This window comes from Nematocida parisii, assembly GCF_000250985.1.
Source record: "Nematocida parisii ERTm1 unplaced genomic scaffold supercont1.2, whole genome shotgun sequence".
Classification (NCBI taxonomy): domain Eukaryota; kingdom Fungi; phylum Microsporidia; genus Nematocida; species Nematocida parisii.
The window spans coordinates 551,372-565,532 of record NW_013524647.1 but is presented as its reverse complement, the minus strand read 5'-3'; the positions used below and the strand labels follow the sequence as shown (position 1 = coordinate 565,532).

Sequence of the window (14,161 nt, the reverse complement as noted above, 5' to 3'; positions counted from 1 at the left end):
TTTTATGCTGTATGGCAAGACTAGTACAAATATAGTAATACATGAGTTATCTGAATGATTACATAAACAAGTTAATATGAATTAAATTAAACATGCGGTGTATATAAAGGCGTATTCAAATCTCATTAAAGTGTCTTAATGTGCCTTTTAAAGAATTAACTAATGGTTTCTATCATATGATGAACTATATCTAGTGTAGGTACCAGACACATATCTATGCGAAGTCATCTAGTGCTATAATATGTAAATGTTTAAAGTTTTATATGGCAAGAATAATAAAAAATTAAAATAAGTCTATCCTTTGTATAAGAACAAACAAATTTAAATATAGAAATTCTAAAATAAAATAAAGAAGAATATTGAATTGTTACTTTAATTACTGGACTACTCTTCTCAGACTATGCTTATATAAGCATTATAGTTTAATGCAGTGGTATTGTTAAAATAATGAATGTTTAATTGTTCATTAGTGGTTTTATCTCATTTTGGTATAACCCGAATATACTAAGAATAATTATAGAAATAGCTATAGTTATTAGTATAATAGATAAATTGTTAGTACTCCAGAAATCTGCAATTACTTCCTCATTAGTTGTACGACTAGATTTTCCTCTAATAATTGAAATAAGTGACTTTATGGGGGACATGTAATTCTCAATTACGTTAGTTTTAAATTTGATAGCATTCAGTTCTTATAATTCTTTACATCATTATATATTTTAGCTCCCTTGACTATAAATAAAACTAAATTATTTTTTGCTCTCTTCAGTTCATTCAAGTATTCTTAATCTTATCTATGCTTTCTTTTTCATATTCTTCTATGTCTATTTTATTTTCATATATAGACATATACTGTAGTATATAAATTATATATAGAAAAATAAAGTACTGAATTTTATTCATTTCCTATGGTATGTATTGAAGCATATATTGGAATTATTAAAAACTCAATAAAATCACTATTGGTCTACTCGTTTGTTTTTGTAAGTAATTATAGGGAATAAATATTGTTGTATGCTAAGACCAGCATTGTGTAGCACAAATTAAATAAGAAATTGTTGTTAACCCGAATACGCCAACATAAATTAAATTGATTATACGGTCTATAAATACGTATACGAATTAAATAAAGGTCAAATTTAAGAATGCCTTTCACAAGAAAACAACTTAAGTGCACACATTTACAAGAAAGAGAAAGAAACCAGCTACTAGAAATTATAAATAATCTACTTTATATACTTTATATATTACAGTGTCTGTTATATTTAGTGTGTTATACATAAGAACATCTTATTCGTCTTAATTTTCTGGTTATATGTAAATTATTTAAAATAAAAATAAAGGTGTTTAAGTAGGAATATTTCTGTATAGGCTTTGCATTTAATAATAAAATCTGAAAGTGAAAAAATTCTAATAAAAACATTCTTTATTGCAGTGACTGAATTGCCAAGCAAATTTTGGATTTAGGATAATTTGGGCCGCTGAGTAAATAAACCAGTAAGTAACAGTATTATACTATTTATTATAACAGATTATTTTAAATACTCTTTTGCTACAAATCTATTATAGTATTCCTGATACGAAGCAGATACAGGGGATGCACCGTCGTCTAAAAGCATAGACTGTAAACCCTCTAAAAGGAACGAATGGCCACCTTGCTGTACAATATAGACCACAGGATCAGATATTCTACCATCTACCATATAATCCATTATATTCCGTATTTTTTCATATTTCTTGTCCTGTGGGTTAATGGATGCTCTGCCCTGTATGCCTTCAAATAAATTGCAGGAAGAGTTATTTCCTATAAACACATACGCAATTATACCACAGTCAAGATAGTAAACGCCCTCCGCACCAACCATATTGCCAGAGAGGCGCATGGGCGAGGGAAGTATAACCTCGTCACTTTCAGATTCATTTACATCTGTATCTAGCCGGACAAGTGTGGGATATATTATAGCATCTACTGTTTTCATTGGTTCGTCAATTAATGCCCAGTACGTTATACCTCTTAAATCAGAAGATACATTCTTAAATACCTTATTCTTAATTAGACCGTGTATTAAATTGGGGAACACTGACATAGTCCCCATTAAACCGGTACATTCCGTCACTTCACTTGACATTTTCAGAACTGTTTTTATGCCCATGCCCCGCTGTGCAACTTCTGCATCGAGAGCCTTTAAAGTTATTCCATGAACCAGCCCCAAGATATCAATCGCTGTGGGCCCGAGTCCAATTGTAAAATTTAAAATACGCACAATCCGCTCACCAATAACATTCGTATAAATTGTAGCTATCTGGACAGTCAGCCCCTCCAAAACCAAATCATCTTCATAATCTATTTCAAAGGATATAGTCTTACCACGAGACAGCCTAGATAATCTAATGAGTCCGTCATTTTGCACATCTACCCCCCAGTATTTCTTTATGGCTACTTCGTTTGAAACGCGCACCCTGCAGTACGCATTATTTCCATTGTCTAGCGATAGGTGCTGCATTAAGTCTAAGCGCAGTGCGTCCTTATCCTGTGTGTAATGGCCTATATATGCAGGGTAGTATTTAATGTACCCACCAGTCTTCTCAACCAGCGGAAGAAGAGCAGGTATTTCAACAGTCTTTGAGGTAAGTACGTATATATTCACAGAAACATTAGACTCAACCAGTGAATTCGCCATGTGCTCATAAAAGCTCATACACGGTCTTAGACTGAGTGAAGGTTTGATAATAGCACCAGACTTTAAAGAAGGGGGAGTAGATAAAAATGCAAATACTTCTGCTCTTCTATGCGATAAGTGCTTCACTAGCTTTAATGCCAGCCCGAAGTTGTTTCCAGGCTCACGCACACACTGCAGTGCATACTCTTCTATCTTAGACATTTTACTTAAAATATCCTTTTTTATGTCTTTTATTCTAGCTGTGTATTCTGTGTCCATTAGCATAGGTAAAGCCCCCTCCACTTCATTAATTCTATCTACAATAAGATCTGGCTGATTCAGTCTGACTAATTCTACAACAGAAGAAATAAGTATAATTGTAATAGTTGCCCGCTCGTGAGGATCATTTAAATAATCAAGCGATTCACTTATCTGATGCAACACTGCACTAAATATCCCCTTTTCAATTGTCTCAGACGTACACTCCACCAAAAACATTAAAGATGCCGGTGGAGGAGTGTTCCTCTCTGAGGGTGAGACAAATTCTAAAATACTCTCTGTAAGAATAGGATTGGTACTCACCCTCTTGTTATTCTCTGTATTCTCAGATGGACTAAATACACGAAGTGACCCACCGTATGAATGCAATGGAGAAGGTGAGTCGTTAACTACTCTGCATATAGAACATCTCCATTTATAACCAGGTGGTATTACCTCACTGTATGTATTTAAGTACGCCCTGCAGTCCTTACACCGAGGTATCACCTCAACTCTTTTAACAGGCTGCTCATTCACAGGAAGGATTGTAGTAGATATAATAAAAGGAATCTTTGTCTTTTTCAAATCCGCTCTTTTAGTCGGTGCTGATGTAAATGTAGACCTAGTGTATGTATACTCCAGTGCTTTGATTTCTGGTATTATTTCATCGGTATTTGGAGGTGCTGCTGCTCCGAGTGAACTCATACGATGCATTAATTTTGCAAAACAAAATGCATATAATAAGAAAACAAAAATACAATAAATACAACAAGAAAAGCAGTGAACTTAAAACACAATATATAAAAAGTAATGCATTATAACAAATCAGTTTATTATGTTTAAATATTACACAATGGTTAAATAGTAATGATAATTTATTTATTTCTATGCACCTATTAAATATTACACAATGTATAATAAATAGTGTACTTCTGCTTACTCATTAAATACTATACATTAAGTAGTAAATAATTTACTCATTTACTGTTATTTTAATCATAAAATTAGACCGAATTTATTACACATTTACTATAAAGTAATCGTACTGTTATAATTAAATACTTAATGCATATAGAGTTATAAGTTTACAATTAAAATAAAAATAAAGTTAACCAGAATTTATTACTCCTACCTCATTAAGTCTTCACTAATAGTACTACTATAAGTAAAAATAACTGAAAATTCACTGCTGGGATGCCCTGAATAAATGAAGGAGCTGCTCACTTGACGTGGAACTGTCCGCTGCTTTGTCATCCCTTTGCCTAATAAACCGAGGAAATCTCAAAGAAATTCCCTTGCCATCCGGAAGGTCAAATGCACCCATTCCAGCCGTATACTCAGAGGATACAGAAAATCCTGCGGCAGCCACTTCCCATACAGTGACTGGTTTAAACCATACGTCAGGTGTGTTCTGTATGCTTATCTCTGTCTGTGCTTCTGTTGTAATGCATGATTTAAGCTCCTTACTCAGATCTTCAAGCACTGCCTCACTGAACCCCGTGCCTATCTTTGTGATTGTTTCTACTACGCCATTTTCATTTAGGCACCCAAGTAGAAATCCGCCGTATACGCCCGTTCGCTTACCTTTTCCAGTGTATCCACCTATAACCAATAAATCAAGAGTCTCAAATAACCCAGTGATATAGTCTGACTTGAGCTTAACCCATTTCTGACTCCTTTTAGATGGCTCGTACCCAGAATCTGTCTCGTCAGCTGACTTTACCATAACCCCTTCACACCCACTGGCCAGTGAGTCGGAAAATATCTTGTTCAACCTTTCTAAGTCGTTGGTGCAGAACATAAAACTCTCTGCAATGAATATTTCTCCTTTTATCTGAGTAAAGGATTCATTCAGAATCTTCTTCCTCTCCCGTATACTCATCTTATTAAGAGGCCTTCCCAAGTACAGAATATCAAATATAAACAAGGCAATGTCACTCTCAGACTTACCCGCATTTGATTCTGTAAATTTCCTTTTCCTGTTGGATAGTGTCTGGAATGAAAGGATCTTCTGCGTATCCCTGCAGTACGCAACTACTTCTGCATCAATTATAAAACTCTCGCCGGTTTTATTCGATTTCTTCAGTGAGTCAATTAATTGGTTAAACCTTTCCGTTGTAGATTCTAATCCCCTGCTGAATAATTCTATTTTTCCGTTGAAGTAGTGTGCTTGGACTCTTTCTCCATCGTACTTATACTCCACTAAATATTCACTTTTAAACCTAGCAGAGACAGTTTCTGGACTCTTCTCAGGAATCGCCAGCATCGGTCTTAAAGGATACCCGGGAGTGATTAAATCCGAGGAGAGAGATGAAATTCCGTTAGAAAATACATTTTTTATGATTTTCTCAAATGAAGGCAATTGAGCATATGCTTCTTTTATATCCTCCATTACTTTATTTTCATCATCTGTCCATTCAATCTGATTACTGCATAAATTATTTTCTGTTTGAATTTTTCCATTTTCAGAATCAAAAATAACGGTTTTTTCACTATTTTTCAAACCAAACCGCTCCTTAAATGAAAGCCCCAGCCCGCATAAAATACTCTGTGTGGATAACCCGATTTTCATCTTCCCATCAATAATCCGTATAATATACTTGATCTCTTCATCTACACTGCACCGTGTAAGCAATTCTGCTATTTTTTGCACTTTCTGTGCTGTAGAGTCCTTCCCAGTCATCTCTGAAAGACCCTTTAAACACGAAAATACTTCAGATAAATAAAGAACCTGATTTTTCCTAATAAAGAATAATTTTGGTCTGTTTTTTACCGTTATAACAGAAGAAATATCTCCTTTTTCTTTCTATTTTTTTTTTAAATTTTCAACTGACAGGGAACTAAATTTACTCAGCGCCTTCAATAAAATATTTTCACCAATGTTCATTTCCACGCCATTTGACTCGCTGGAAATTCTGGCAATTGAGAGGTAAACAGACTCAATTAATTCGGTCATATTTAAAGCACTGTAGTACAGGGAGAGTCTTTTAATTATCTCCTTCCTTGAGGATATCCCGGAGAGTGTGTCAAAGCAGAGAGCTGTGTGTGCCCATGTTTCTTGCATAAAAAATTTAAAAAGGGCTCGCCGGGATTTGAACCCGGGACAATCCGATCTGCAGTCGAATGCTCTACCACTGAGCTACAAGCCCTCATTATACAAATTCAAATATATTACTTATTCATGGGGTATCTATAAGTATATAAATAGAAATAAAAATTTATTTTTTATGCGAGTGTTTAAGCTAGCGAAGAGTAAATCTCCTCTGAGCACATCTTCTGTACTTGAATTATTCCATAAAATAGATCTAAAACTGTCATTTATTAATTTTGAGAATATTTCCAGGATTTCTCCTGTTTCTGGTGAATTATTCATTATTGATGGGTTAGAGACCCCTGTTATTGATGGTAAGGTGTACACAAGTACGTCAGATATATTCCATGAGTCAAAATTTGATGTAGTAATAGATAAAACAGATTCAGTCCCTAAGTTATTCCGGTTTATTTATTATAACAGGCAGAATAAGTACCGGGTTCTGCACTATTTAGTATGTAATAGTAATACGTCTGATAATAAGGTTAATTATACTATTACTAATAGTGTAACAGAAGGGTTCATGAATAATTATTATTTTATAAGGGATATTTTATTTAAAGAGGACAATAAGGGAGAAGAAATATTAGACAGGTCCTTTTGGAAGGATATTTTAATACGGAATTTATCTGAGGTTATGTACAATAAAGAATAAGATTTATTACACAATAAATAATAAATAATAAATATAATATAAGATTTATTACACATTATATACTAATTAATAGGCGTACAGTATATTACTTATTACACATTATATACTAATTAATAGGCGTACAGTATATTACTTATTATACATTATATGCTAATTAATAGGCGTACAGTATATTACTTATTACACATTCTTTATTACTTATTACACATAGTATAGCATATAATATATTATATATTACTTATTACACATTCTTTACTACTTATTACACATTCTTTATTACTTATTACACATAGTATATTATATAATACAGTGTTTTATTTTATTTTGTTTATTTTATTTTGTTTTTTTATTTTTTTATAAATTGTTTTTTATTTATTACACAATGGAGAATAAGTTATATAATGAAATTGGCTTTTACGTCAGAGAGAGAATAGATAAAAGACTCCCGTTGAAAGAGTTCTTAAATCATGAAGTGGCAAATTTACCTGCAAATTTAGAAGAAGTTAAGTCCAGAATTATCATTAATTATTACACAATGTGTGGTAATTATATCCTTATATTCTGTTTGTTTTTATGCTTGTTTTTGGTGTTTCACCTGATTTTAATTATTCCTGCAGGGATTTGTTTTTATTTATTTTATGCTACGACAGAAAATAGTGATGATTGTGTAAGAATTCTTGGAACTAATTACACAAAGCTTCATATATATTGTGTGGCCGTTGGGGTTCCTGTGGTATTCTTTATATTTATGCCGAATTCACTTGTTTCTTTATTCTTTACAGCGACTTTAGCAATTATTCTGTGTATTGCGCATATGGCTATGTATAAACCGCCTGCTGGACCAGAAGAGAGGGATATTTAATGGTTTAAAATAGGGTTAATTCGGGTTATAAAAACAAAGTATAATTTATTACACAATACATAAATATAAATAATAATTATTATACATAGTATAATATATAGTATTATTAATACATAGTATAATATATAATAAATATAATATAGTATAAGACTTATCACATATAGCATACCATATATTAATTATTACACATAGTGTATTATATAATCTATTACATATAGATATAATTTAGTATAGATAGCATACCATATATTAATTATTACACATAGTGTATTATATAATTGATCTATACATAATATATTAAACTATTATATAATTGATCTATACATAATATATTACACATAGTGTACTATTTATCATTTACTATACTATATGTACTATATCTTATACTTATTTTATATATATTTAGTATATCATTTATTATACTATGTGTACTATATTTTATATTTTATATTATATGTACTATATTTTATATTTTATATTATGGATATGGCTGTACCAGTAGATATACCACAAGTACATAATAATATGCTAATTACAGTAGTACAACTGGGTAAGATAGTTCTATTACTTATTACTATTATTATTGCACTAATTATACTAAATATACTGTGCCGTATACTAACAGTGATAACTAGTATAGATACGAGTAGAAAGGCTGGTTTATGTGGGGAGGAAGAAGAGCAGCATAAAGATAAGGGTTATGAAGAGACTTACTTAGAGAATACATTCAGGAAGGTAGTTGACTTCTTAACTATTCCATATTAAATTATTTATTACACAGTGCATATTATATAATAATATATACACAGTACATAATAAGTTATACTATTTATTACACAGTGTATGTTATATATTGATAAGTTATAATGTATTATTTATTACACTATTACTAATAAGTTATGATAAGTTATGCTCTGATAAGTTATACTATTTATTACTCTATCACTAATAAGTTTTATGCACTGTGTACTAAGTTATGTGCACTGTGTAATAAGTTATGCTCTGATAAATTATACTATTTATTACTCTATTGCTATTATTTATTATTTATTACTCTATTGCTATTATGTTCTGCGCATCAGCCGTAGTTTAACTTCATAAGTCTCCTTACTTTGCCTGCTGGGGTTTCATGCTTCATCGGCACGATCTCCTCTTCAAATAAGTCCTTGGCCTCTGAGCCAATATCGTTCTCTAAGGATATTAAATCAGCAGGGATCTTCTCAAGGATCCTTCTGACTTCTGAATTCCTCTTCTCCTTCCGGGACAGGTTCGGGTTCTCATGCCGCCGGTACACCGTCCTGCCAGACCCGGGTACAATAATATTCTCTACACCCGAAGTGCTCCCGATCGTTAAAATGTCCTCATACGGCATGAACGTAAGTGAGTGGGCAGTATCACGCCCCATACTGTGCTGTACTTCTGGGTGTAAGTGCTTATTGTACACTATAACACCCGATCGCTGACTCACCGCAAGCTTGCCCGTCTGGCTTATGCTCATCTCCCGGACTAGCCCGGGCAGAGTCATCTCTTGAATGGGCTTGAACATGTTCCGTATGTCCCACGTCTTAACCTCGTTCTTGGACCCAGTATACAGCATGCACCCATCATCAGATACTTTACAGTGGCGTACTCTCGATCGGTGGCATAGAACCTTCGATAAATACTCCGGCGACCGAGGTGACCATAATGAAACAGTCCCGGATTGACCAGTTAAGTATACAACCCCATTTGTCCGGTCGGCTTCTAATGAAGAATCCCGCTCCTTGGTTTTTATCTCAGATACGCACTTCCCGATCGTGGTGTCTTGATACCGTAAGTACCCATTATCAGAAACAGTCGCAAGCAGGAAGTGGTCCTGTAAGAACTTTAAGCTGCGAACACCACGGGCACCTCTTATAACATGCAATTCCACACCCATTTTATCATATACGTACACAGCCTGCGACTGAGCAAGCGCATAAAATGAACCACTGTGAAGGAACGTGCCGTCATACACCTTATCACTAAGAGACCGCTCCGCATTTATTGATAACCCGATCGTATTTATGGACGTAACCCCCTCCTGGCCCATATACATAACAGTATCACCACTTATAGAATACCTAACAGTATACGGACCATCACCCATCCGTAACTTATACACACGCTCTTTACTGCCTATATCCACAGATGCCATTATTTCATCAGTCGTAACTACACCATCAGATATAATCACACCCGTCTTGGTCGTATCAAGTATCCCGTACTTGCTCTTGTTCTTATCATATAATAATTTTATCTCTCTCCCCTGCTGGATTTCTTGCTTCTGCTTCTTCAGTGTCATATAAAATTTTCACTCCCAACATAAATTTAAATTTATGGACGAGGATGAAGGGAGAGGACAAAGAATTGTCTACGACGGGAAGAGGATGAGGAAAGCAATCGCAAGGAGGAATGTAGATTATAATGGACCACTCCTTAAATATAAATTAGAGGGTCGGTTTGGTTCTGTACAGAAACATCCGTTATACTCTATTTATGTACCGCCAGTGACTGGGGCGTGCTCGCTCTCTAATAGTTTAACGGTAAATTTAGCACACACCAGCATAAATAAAATACGGACGCCAATTAACACCATAAGGTACGCACCGAATGGGAGGAGGCTCATATCAGGAGCAGCCACGGGTGAATTTACGTTATGGAATGGGTTCAGCTTTAATTTTGAGACTATCTTACAGGCGCATGATAGTGCGCTCAGGTCAATGTGCTGGACACCGCATGGGGACTATTTATTATCAGGCGACCAGATTGGGGTTGTGAAGTATTGGCAGCCATCGATGAATAACTTGCAGTTGATTGAGGCGCATAAGGAAGCAGTCCGGGATATAAGTTTTGCACCCAGAGGGAACAAGTTCTGCACGGCATCTGATGATGGGACCATTAAAGTGTTTGACTTCCAGACGGCCAAGGAGGAGAGAAGCCTTTCTGGGCACGGGTGGGACGTGCGCGTGGGACAGTGGCATAAGAGACACGCACTAATAGCAAGTGGTGGTAAGGATAATTTAGTGAAGCTGTGGGATCCCAGGGGTAAGGAAATAACGACCCTGCACATACACAAGAACACGGTGCTCTGCCTGAAATGGACAAATGATGGCGAGTGTATACTCACAGGGGGCAAGGACCAGGTGATTAAGATGTTTAACCTTAGGGCAATGAAGGAGGAGTTCACGCATAAGGGACACCAAAAGGAGGCAACTGCCCTGTGCGTACACCCGTGCTTAGACAGCTTATTCGTATCTGGGGGTGGTGAGGGGTCTGTTTATATCTGGCAGAAGCATAATGAGTACCCTGTAAGGGTGATCCCGGATGCCCACCAGAAGACTATTTGGTCAATGGACTTCCACCCGATCGGGCATACGCTCGCAACGAGTTCTGTTGATAATACGGTTAAGTTCTGGATTAGGCCGAGACCGACTGCTGAGGAGGGGGCACTGGATACGGTCGACAGTGTAGATGTAGAGCAAGAAAGGATTCCTGGGGTTGGGTCGGACTTGCAGGAATGAGTGTAAATTTGGGTTATAATAAATATTTAAGTTGAAATTCAGGTTATTTTTGTTTAATTTATCTGTTAAAAAACCGTTTTAAATCATTTCCTGGGAAATTTCTTTTTTTGGAAATATTTTCAGGTTCTGCTTTTGAATTTTTAGAGTAATTCTCTTCATACTCAGTTCTCTTTTGCTGCTTAATAAATGGGAGGTACTCCTCCTGAAGCATCCCCGGGCCGATCAGATTATTAAAGTTAGAAACAGCCCACTCAGAAATTTTCGAAGATTTAACGGCTGAACCGTACCGTGAGTCAATCATAAAAATAGAACCCCAGTCGTTCTTGTGCCTAATGCACCGGCCTAAGGCTTGATTTACAGCCCTAAACGCTTGTTGGTCGTACCACTTGCTCCCAGACCCGTTCATATACTGATTGTTATACTGCTTCTTAAGGATAATACCGTGGTTCCGTATATTAGGATACGGGATACCCACTAATACAACAGCACGGGACTCATGGTCCTTGAAATTAATCCCCTCACTGGCCTTGCCACGGAATACACATAAAAATACACACTTCCCGTTTAAGCACTTGCTCCGGTACTTCCGTAAATTATCCTCAAAAATGCCGTTATCCGTACTTTCCGTATATAGTAATAACTGCTTCTCTAATTTTGATTTTAACAGTGTAATCGTGTTATAATTAGGTACAAAGCATAAGACACCCCCTACACGCTCTAATGAGTGCGCTATATCAGTGATCACCCTGGAAATAGTCTGGAAATAAACAGGGTTCTTGGTCTCCTTATACGTACCCGTAAGCGTATGCCCATTATACTGCCCTACAGTGCGTGTATATAACTGACTATCAGATATAACATGACCAGCAGATAAGAAATACTTAAATGAACCTGAATTATACGTTAACTCATTAACTAACTCAGGGAACGGTTGAAGAGTCCCTGATAAAAGTATCACCGACCGAGCCATCTTATAAATAGGATCAAATTGGACAGCTGCCCGTAGTAGTATAAAGGATACTTTATCCTCAGATATAACCATGCCATAATCCCTCTGCTTACCATCAGATAAAATTAACTTAAAGACAGTCTCTAGCTGGACTAACCACCTCTCCATGAACTCATCTAACACAGAATTCCTAATTAGTCCATTTATATCTGAGAATACTTTATCTACACTCTCCGGTGTAATCCCTAGCTTACTTAACTCTGATAAAATACACTTCTGTGGAATGGAAAGTTCTTGCTTCCCATTTACATCGTAAATCTTCATGTCCTGTGGTACTTCACTTAATAAGTCAGGTACCCCATCAAAATACTCCCTTATCCCTTTAATTATACTAATACACGTGAATACTTCTGGTACTTCAATGGACGCATTAACTGTCTCTGTGGTTAATTTAGTAAGTATCCCGTCCAGTATAATACGCTCTATGTCCACAGAACCACTTGATCTGCATATGTCATCTAAATTATGTGCTTCATCCACTATTATTATACTGCCGTTTAAGTCTATGCCCATGGCTTTTACTATGCTCTTGTTTATAATGTAATTATACGGTGCAAATACGATCGTAGACTTATCCTGCATGTCCTTAGTGTAATAATACGGACACGTACTGCACTCAGACCCTGATTGTATTAAATCTTCAATTGAGAACACGGTCGGCAGGGAGTTCTCCATGGATGATGTCCGTGATTCTTTATCTATACTGTAATACTTGCACTTATTCTTGGAATTTATATCTTTATTCTTATTCTTACAGGCACTGTCTAAGTTCCCTGCTGTACGCACTTCTGGGTTCAAGCATAAATGGGCTCGTGATGCTAGTAGACTCATTTTAGGTGCATGCCTTATGGTCTTGAAGTACTCGATTAATTGCTGGGCTTGTTTTATGGTTCTTGTGGTGACGTACACTTTTACTTCTTTATTTTGCTTGTTCTTGTTAATCCATGCTACGACCGATTCTAAAATGCTTAAAGTCTTTCCTGTCCCGGTCGGACTTTCGATCATACCGGACACGCCCTCTTCAAGGCAGTTAAGGATTGTTCTTATTGATTGCCTCTGTGGCTCGTATAATTCATATTTTGTGGTAATTGTGTATCCTTTTATATTTTCACTGTACATAAAAATTTTAAATTTTTAAATGTTTAAAGATATTCTGGAATATTTAAAGAGTCCAAATGAGGAAAATAACGGAAATAACGGAAATACTGGAGAAAACCTTAAAAACCAGGATAATTATGAGGATGGGTTTGATGCGAGGATTTCTGAGTATTTTAACAGTAGAAATATTGAGAATAAAAGGAAAATTAATGAAAATATTGAAAATAACCCTGAAAATAACTGTAATTTAAAGAAATTACCCGAAAAGGAAAATTCCGTTAATTCTGATGAATTTTTTACAGGAGAAATTGAATTATCCTCTGATGAGGACAAAAATTTAAAAGAGAATAAAACTAAAAAATTAAAAAATGGACCAGAACATATAAAACACTGTGTAATAAATAATGACCATTCAAACGAGTCATTTCTTTGTACACAATCACCAATAATAAGTGTAGAAGCAAAATTAAACATAATAAAACAAAGAAATCCAAACCAAGAATATATTACACTATGTGTAATAAGAAATAGTCAAAAATTGAAAATGGCCGGGATAGTCCTGGGGTATATAATAAGACACAGTGCATCAGATAAAACCGGGTTATATCGGGTTATAACAGATGGAGTGGACGAGATGGTCTGTGCTGTATGCCCTTCTGTCTTACAGAAGTATAAATTAGAAAAGGACTCAATTGTACTGCTTAAGTCGCCGTCTGTGTGGAGAGTGCCATACAGCGAAAATATTTGTGTTTTAAATATTTTCATGTCTAACGTAATTTCAGTTATACCTGAAAAATGAATATAATTTATTACATATAGTATATATACTTATATAATAAAATGCAAGCGTATATTTAATTAAATTTAATCATGAATTATTACATAATCATTTATAATTCTTTGTTATTGAAAATTTTTATTAATTAAAGTGGTAATTTAACGGTAATTTGTTAAAAATTTGTTAAAAATTTTCTGGAATATTTTTG

At 35.1% G+C, this 14,161-nt stretch overlaps 10 protein-coding genes and 1 non-coding gene across 11 annotated transcripts; 5 read left to right on the top strand and 6 right to left on the bottom strand.

The window, feature by feature from the left end:
* Positions 1–455: 455 nt before the first annotated feature.
* On the bottom strand, positions 456–647 carry NEPG_01067 (uncharacterized protein; the record flags this gene model as incomplete). Its single annotated transcript, XM_013203441.1, has 1 exon — positions 456–647. The coding sequence occupies one exon, from the start codon at positions 645–647 to the stop codon at positions 456–458; it is 192 nt and encodes a 63-aa protein (XP_013058895.1).
* An 826-nt stretch (positions 648–1,473) lies between these two features.
* Positions 1,474–3,632, bottom strand: NEPG_01066 (uncharacterized protein; the record flags this gene model as incomplete). Its single annotated transcript, XM_013203440.1, has 1 exon — positions 1,474–3,632. The coding sequence occupies one exon, from the start codon at positions 3,630–3,632 to the stop codon at positions 1,533–1,535; it is 2,100 nt and encodes a 699-aa protein (XP_013058894.1). The 3' UTR covers positions 1,474–1,532.
* A 400-nt stretch (positions 3,633–4,032) lies between these two features.
* On the bottom strand, positions 4,033–5,968 carry NEPG_01065 (DNA ligase). Its single transcript, XM_013203439.1, has one exon. The coding sequence runs from the start codon at positions 5,599–5,601 to the stop codon at positions 4,102–4,104; it is 1,500 nt and encodes a 499-aa protein (XP_013058893.1). The 5' UTR covers positions 5,602–5,968; the 3' UTR covers positions 4,033–4,101.
* Positions 5,969–5,995: 27 nt separating this feature from the next.
* Positions 5,996–6,067, bottom strand: NEPG_02696. The gene has a single exon. It is a non-coding gene; the product is annotated as a tRNA-Cys (tRNA).
* Positions 6,068–6,145: 78 nt separating this feature from the next.
* NEPG_01064 (uncharacterized protein) lies at positions 6,146–6,664 on the top strand (the record flags this gene model as incomplete). The annotated part of the gene is made up of 1 exon (XM_013203438.1): positions 6,146–6,664. The coding sequence occupies one exon, from the start codon at positions 6,146–6,148 to the stop codon at positions 6,662–6,664; it is 519 nt and encodes a 172-aa protein (XP_013058892.1).
* A 382-nt stretch (positions 6,665–7,046) lies between these two features.
* NEPG_01063 (uncharacterized protein) lies at positions 7,047–7,576 on the top strand (the record flags this gene model as incomplete). The annotated part of the gene is made up of 1 exon (XM_013203437.1): positions 7,047–7,576. One exon carries the CDS (start codon positions 7,047–7,049, stop codon positions 7,524–7,526), a length of 480 nt encoding a protein of 159 aa, XP_013058891.1. The 3' UTR covers positions 7,527–7,576.
* A 430-nt stretch (positions 7,577–8,006) lies between these two features.
* Positions 8,007–8,304, top strand: NEPG_01062 (uncharacterized protein; the record flags this gene model as incomplete). The annotated part of the gene is made up of 1 exon (XM_013203436.1): positions 8,007–8,304. The coding sequence occupies one exon, from the start codon at positions 8,007–8,009 to the stop codon at positions 8,289–8,291; it is 285 nt and encodes a 94-aa protein (XP_013058890.1). The 3' UTR covers positions 8,292–8,304.
* A 247-nt stretch (positions 8,305–8,551) lies between these two features.
* NEPG_01061 (uncharacterized protein) lies at positions 8,552–9,849 on the bottom strand (the record flags this gene model as incomplete). Its single annotated transcript, XM_013203435.1, has 1 exon — positions 8,552–9,849. One exon carries the CDS (start codon positions 9,847–9,849, stop codon positions 8,605–8,607), a length of 1,245 nt encoding a protein of 414 aa, XP_013058889.1. The 3' UTR covers positions 8,552–8,604.
* A 34-nt stretch (positions 9,850–9,883) lies between these two features.
* On the top strand, positions 9,884–11,082 carry NEPG_01060 (uncharacterized protein; the record flags this gene model as incomplete). Its single annotated transcript, XM_013203434.1, has 1 exon — positions 9,884–11,082. The coding sequence occupies one exon, from the start codon at positions 9,884–9,886 to the stop codon at positions 11,066–11,068; it is 1,185 nt and encodes a 394-aa protein (XP_013058888.1). The 3' UTR covers positions 11,069–11,082.
* A 24-nt stretch (positions 11,083–11,106) lies between these two features.
* Positions 11,107–13,196, bottom strand: NEPG_01059 (uncharacterized protein; the record flags this gene model as incomplete). Its single annotated transcript, XM_013203433.1, has 1 exon — positions 11,107–13,196. The coding sequence occupies one exon, from the start codon at positions 13,194–13,196 to the stop codon at positions 11,127–11,129; it is 2,070 nt and encodes a 689-aa protein (XP_013058887.1). The 3' UTR covers positions 11,107–11,126.
* A 19-nt stretch (positions 13,197–13,215) lies between these two features.
* On the top strand, positions 13,216–14,028 carry NEPG_01058 (uncharacterized protein; the record flags this gene model as incomplete). Its single annotated transcript, XM_013203432.1, has 1 exon — positions 13,216–14,028. The coding sequence occupies one exon, from the start codon at positions 13,216–13,218 to the stop codon at positions 13,972–13,974; it is 759 nt and encodes a 252-aa protein (XP_013058886.1). The 3' UTR covers positions 13,975–14,028.
* Positions 14,029–14,161: the final 133 nt, after the last annotated feature.

Excerpts from the sequence above, each read along its gene's own strand:
- NEPG_01065 (XM_013203439.1), bottom strand. The coding sequence starts at position 5,601 with ATGACTGGGAAGGACTCTACAGCACAGAAAGTGCAAAAAATAGCAGAA.